The sequence below is a fragment of the Mesoplodon bidens genome (genome assembly GCF_964165515.1).
Source record: "Mesoplodon bidens genome assembly, chromosome: 8".
NCBI lineage: Eukaryota > Metazoa > Chordata > Mammalia > Artiodactyla > Ziphiidae > Mesoplodon > Mesoplodon bidens.
In genome coordinates, this window is record NC_138165.1 from 74,903,218 (window position 1) to 74,909,217 (window position 6,000).

General features: G+C 40.0%; 1 protein-coding gene across 1 annotated transcript in view; it reads left to right on the forward strand.

The window, feature by feature from the left end:
- Positions 1–5,592, forward strand: part of CCDC150 (coiled-coil domain containing 150) — a 97,359-nt gene extending 91,767 nt beyond the window's left edge. The window contains 3 exon segments of the mRNA XM_081242879.1: positions 4,825–4,935; positions 5,225–5,272; positions 5,276–5,592. Of these exon segments, the coding sequence (XP_081099005.1) occupies positions 4,825–4,935; positions 5,225–5,272; positions 5,276–5,350 (234 nt within the window). The 3' untranslated portion in view covers positions 5,351–5,592.
- The last annotated feature ends 408 nt before the right edge of the window (positions 5,593–6,000 follow it).

Sequence of the window (6,000 nt, forward strand, 5' to 3'; positions counted from 1 at the left end):
TTTATCAAACATTTAGAGAAGAGCTAACACCTATCCTTCTGAAATTCTTCCAAAATATAGCAGAGGGAGGAACACGCCCAAACTCATTCTATGAGGCCACCATCACCCTGATATCAAAACCAGACAAAGATGTCACAAAGAAAGAAAACTACAGGCCAATATTGCTCATGAACATAGATGCAAAAATCCTCAACAAAATACTAGCAAACAGAATCCCTACAGCACATTAAAAATATCATCGGGCTTCCCTGGTGGCGCAGTGGTTGGGAGTCCGCCTGCCGATGCAGGGGACGCGGGTTCGTGCCCCGGTCCGGGAGGATCCCACGTGCCGCGGAGCGGCTGGGCCCGTGAGCCATGGCCGCTGAGCCTGCGCGTCCGGAGCCTGTGCTCTGCAACGGGAGAGGCCACAGCAGTGAGAGGCCCGCGTACCGCAAAAAAAAAAAAAAAAAGGATCATACACCATGATCAAGTGGGGTTTATCCCAGGAATGCAAGGATTCTTCAATATACACAAATCAATCATGTGATACAACATATTAACAAACTGAAGGAGAAAAACCATATGACCATCTCAATAGATGCAGAGAAAGCTTTTGACAAAATTCAAAACCCATTTATGATAAAAACCTTCCAGAAAGTAGGCATATTGTCCTCAATGGTGAAAAACTGAAACCATTTCCTCTAAGATCAGGAAGAAGACAAGGTTGCCCACTTTTACCACTATTATTCAGCATAGTTTTGGAAGTTTTAGCCACAGCTATCAGAGAAGAAAAAGAAATAAAGGGAATGCAAATCAGAAAAAAAGAAGTAAAACTTTCACTGTTTGCAGATGACATGATACTATACATAGAGAATCCTAAAGATGCTACCAGAAAACTATTAGAGCTAATCAATGAATTTGGTAGTGTAGCAGGATACAAAATTAATGCACAGAAATCTCTTGCATTCCTATACACTAATGATGAAAAATCTGAAAGTGAAATTAAGGAAACACTCCCATTTACCATTGCAACAAAAAGAATAAAATACCTAGAAAGAAACCTACCTAAGGAGAAAAAAGACCTGTATGCAAAAAACTGTAAGACACTGATGAAAGAAGTTAAAGATGATACAAACGGATGGAGAGGTATACCATGTTCTTGGATTGGAAGAATCAACATTTGTGAATATGACTATACTACCCAAAGCAGCTTACAAATTTCACAATTTGTATGGAAACACAAAAGACCCCGAATAGCCAAAGCAATCTTTAGAAAGAAAGACAGAGCTGGAGGAATCAGGCTCCCAGACTTCAGACTATACTACAAAGCTACAGTTATCAAGACAGTACGGTACTGGCACAAAAACAGAAATATAGATCAATGGAACAGGATAGGAGGCCCAGAGATAAATCCACTCACATATGGTCACCTTATCTTTGATAAAGGAGGCAAGAATATACAATGGATAAAAGACAGCCTCTTCAATAAGTGGTGCTGGGAAAACTGGAGAGCTTCATGTAAAAGAATGAAATTAGAACACTCCCTAACACCATACACAAAAATAAACTCAAAATGGATTAAAGATCTAAATGTACGGCCAGGCACTATCAAACTCTTAGAGGAAAACAGGCAGAACACTCTATGACATAAATCACAGCAAGATCCTTTTTGACCCACCTCCTAGAGAAATGGAAATAGAAACAAAAACAAATGGGACCTAATGAAACTTAAAATCTTTTGCACAACAAAGGAAACCATAAACAAGATGAAAAGACAACCCTCAGAATGGGAGAAAATATTTGCAAATGAAGCAACTGACAAAGGATTAATCTCCAAAATATACAAGCAGCTCATGCAGCTCAATATCAAAAAACAGAAAACCCAATCCAAAAATGGGCAGACGACCTAAAGAGACATTTCTCCTAAGGAGATACAGATGGCGAACAAACACATGAAAAGATGCTCAACATCACTAATCATTAGAGAAATGCAAGTCAAAACTACAATGAGGTATCACCTCACACCAGTCTGAATGGCCATCATCAAAAAATCTACAAACAATTGGGCTTCCCTGGTGGCGCAGTGGTTGAGAGTCCACCTGCCGATACAGGGGACACGGGTTCATGCCCCGGTCCGGGAAGACCCCACATGCCGCGGAGCAGCTGGGCCCGTGAGCCATGGCCACTGAGCCTGCACGTCCAGAGCCTGTGCTCCACAACGGGAGAGGCCACAACAGTGAGAGGCCCGTGTACTGCAAAAAAAAAAAAAAAAAAAATCTACAAACAATAAATGCTGGAGAGGGTGTGGAGAAAAGGGAACCCTCTTGCACTGTTGGTGGGAATGTAAATTGATACAGCCACTATAGAGAACAGTATGGAGTTTCCTTAAAAAACTAAAAATAGAACTAGCATACGACCCAGCAATCCCACTATTGGGCATATACCCTGAGAAAACCGTAATTCAAAAAGAGTCATGTACCACAATGTTCACTGCAGCTCTATTTACAATAGCCAGGACATGGAAGCAACCTAAGTGTCCATCAACAGATGAATGGACAAAGATGTGGCACACATATACAATAGAATATTACTCGCCATAAAAGTAAACAAAATTGAGTTATTTGTACTGAGGTGAATGGACCTAGAGTCTGTCATAAAGAGTGAAGTAAGTCAGAGAAAATCAGATACCGTATGCTAACATATATATGGAATCTAAAAAAAAAAAAGAACAAAAAAAGTCATGAAGAACCTAAGGGCAAGACGGGAATAAAGACACAGACCTACTAGAGAATGGACTTGAGGATAAAGGGAGGGGGAAGGGTAAGCTGGGACGAAGTGAGAGAGTGGCATGGACATATATACACTACCAAACGTAAACTAGATAGCTAGTGGGAAGCAGCCGCATAGCACAGGGAGATCAGCTCGGTGCTTTGCGACCACCTAGAGGGGTGGGATAGGGAGGGTGGCAGGGAGGGAGACGTAAGAGGGAAGAGATACGGGAACATATGTATATGTATAACTGATTCACTTTGTTATAAAGCAGAACCTAACACACCATTGTAAAGCAATTATACTCCAATAAAGATGTTTTAAATAAATAATTAATTAATTAAAAGGAATATGGACTCGTCTCTTGTGAGTTTGCCAACAATGACACTTACTGGGCCCTTAAGGAAGTTACATTTACTTTCTCTAACTCATCAGTTACCACTTCTATAATAGTCAGGAAGTTATTACCTACCACTGTTACTCTGATAGATGGCTTGGAGTAAGTTTCAATAAATGTTGGCTCCATTCTCATTCACCATACAAGAGGAGACATGATATACAATGAATGTCATTTCAAGCATCTTTCCCTCCACTTCTGATAAAGAGAAAAGTGGGGTTTGGTTTGGGGGTGGATGGCAGTGTGTCTGTCGTCAGGATGCACAAACAGACCTGGAAAATACTTTAGCTTTGTAGCTTTCTAAAAGTTAAATGACAAGCAGAGCTCTATTTTCTTACCTCACTATTTTGTACTCACACTGTGACCTGGTTAATACAGGACAAGTACATAGTAGCACAAATTTATAAAGGACCTATTATATGGCTGGTGCCGTGCTAGGTGATGGAGCTACAGGGTGAAGAAGCCAGAAGAAGTCCCTGCTCTCATCGAGCTTGCCTTCTCCCAAGCAAGAGAGAAATACACTCGTCTCTGAGACCTCAGAGTCAAAACATGAAAATGCTGTCCATGAAACATAAATAATCAAAGGGGGAAAACCAGTCATTTTACTTTTTATTCTAGAGGATATGTTCTACAGCTATTTTGAAGCAACCTTTATATATAATAAAAACCTGTTGGCTCTACCTTCAAAATCACAAAATATCCCAAATACATAGAAAAGTGCTAGGCACATATAGGCACTCAATAAATATTTGTCAAGTAAATGAATACTGATTCTAGATCATCTTCAAAGGCAGACTATTAGAGGGACTGTTTTCAAGTCTAACAGATCATTTGGAAGTTTGTGCTTAGGAACTAAAGTATAAAATATTTTGATAAAGGAAATTAAAAATACCATTTACACTAAGCTGGTCCAGTGTTTTTACTAATTCATTCTATTACCTTTATAAAGCACAGCAGGAAAATCTAGGCTTTACAGTTCAGGGACCTTGGAGAAGTGTTTAGTCTTAGAGAACAGAACTCAAAGTGTGGTTTGAACTACCACATGAATGTTCAGTGCCATCTTGTACTTTCACTCCTATCTTAACTTTCTCCCGAGCCCTCTCACCTCAGTTCACATCCAGGAAATATTAACAAATGCATGAAAATCAGCAGGTTTGCATTCATTGTTTAACTCCATATTCAGAAATTATTCTCTCATCTATAGGAGGATGTGTATTATGCAAACAGGTCACAAAGACCATGCAGTTAGAATTTGAGTCTTTTAATATCTAGGTAAAGTCTCTTGAACTGGCAACTATGGGAAGAAAACTTCCAGTTTAACTAATATGAAGCCCATTTGCTAATTGTGGGGGGAAATAAAGCTTTTAAATTATACAGTGTAAAAGGAAAGAGTCTCGGGCTTCCCTGGTGGCGCAGTGGTTGAGAGTCCGCCTGCTGATGCAGGGGACACGGGTTCGTGCCCTGGTCCGGGAAGATCCCACACGCTGCGGAGCAGCTGGGCCCGTGAGCCATGGCCGCTGAGCCTGCGCGTCCGGAGCCTGTGCTCCGCAACGGGAGAGGCCACAACAGTGAGAGGCTCGTGTACCGCAAAAAAAAAAAAAAGAGTTTCTTGAACTAATACACAAAAAGATTAAGTGTTCCTTTGTTGTAAATTTTAATGAGAACATTTGTATGTGCAGGTAACAGCTAAAGTGCAAGAAGCTTGGCTCTGGTTTAAGTGCAAATGCGATGGCCCACAACTTGAGCTGACCAAAAACCCGTTGCAGAGGGAAGACAGGTGGCGGAAAGAGGTGGAATATTTGTGTGTCTTAAGCAATTCTGGATTTGTTCCTTCTCAGATTTCTAATTACACAAATTCTCTCTTCATCCAGCTACTCTCCACTAATCTGTAGATTTCTTTAAACTACTGTTTGGAAAACCAATGAACTGAATTTCTTTCTTAAAAGTTCTACCTCTCCCAAGCTGTCTAGTTTAGAACCACCTATCTTGAAAAAAAAAATGACATCCATAAAGACAAAATAGGTCCTCAGCTCTGCAGTTAGTTTCTAACAGTTTTGGGGTGTGTTTTCTTTCCAATAGGACCAAGATAAAAGGCACAGCAGCATATCCAATCAGTCTGCTCTACATTGATGGGAGAATAAACAGAATCTTAGACTTGTGCCCAAGAAGTGTCATTCTGAAGTAAAGAGAAGGTGGTGTCCTTGACAGAGGAGCTTCTTCACTTAGAACAGCTACATCACCCTGATTCCCTGAGCCCAACAACTAGGGCTGGGCTGTTTCCACCGTCATCAGGACATGAAGTCTTTGATGTGGACTGAAGATTTTGGACCTGAGTTTATCCTTTTATGAACTCTTTGATATCAATACAGAACCACCCCATCTTTTTTGTCCCTTTCCCCATTTTCCACCCAGTAAATTTATATTAATGTGTTGTATGATAGGAGATGCTGTTGCATGATACTTGGCTATTGCTTTAAGTAAATTTTATCAAAAAGCATTTAATGAGGTACTGGATGATTTGGCAACTAAATGATATGATACTTTATTTCAGTGAAATGTCCTAGTCTAACATCTAGTAAATACTCCCTGGAAATACGATCACCTGAAAAGTGGTAAAAACTCTCCCACTGTCTAGTAAACATATACCCTTCTATGCTGGGTAATTACTAGCACACCTTTTATAAGACCATATCTCTGTTCGTATATAAGATATCTCAGAGGTTGTATTTACAAAGAAGTTTATTCAACTCTGTTCCAGGAGATTATGCCTGATCAATGTAGCTCTCCCTTACTATAGTAAGCAATAAATTCAGCTTTATCTTCTCATTTCAGATTAAGTAATCCAGATTTAAAGT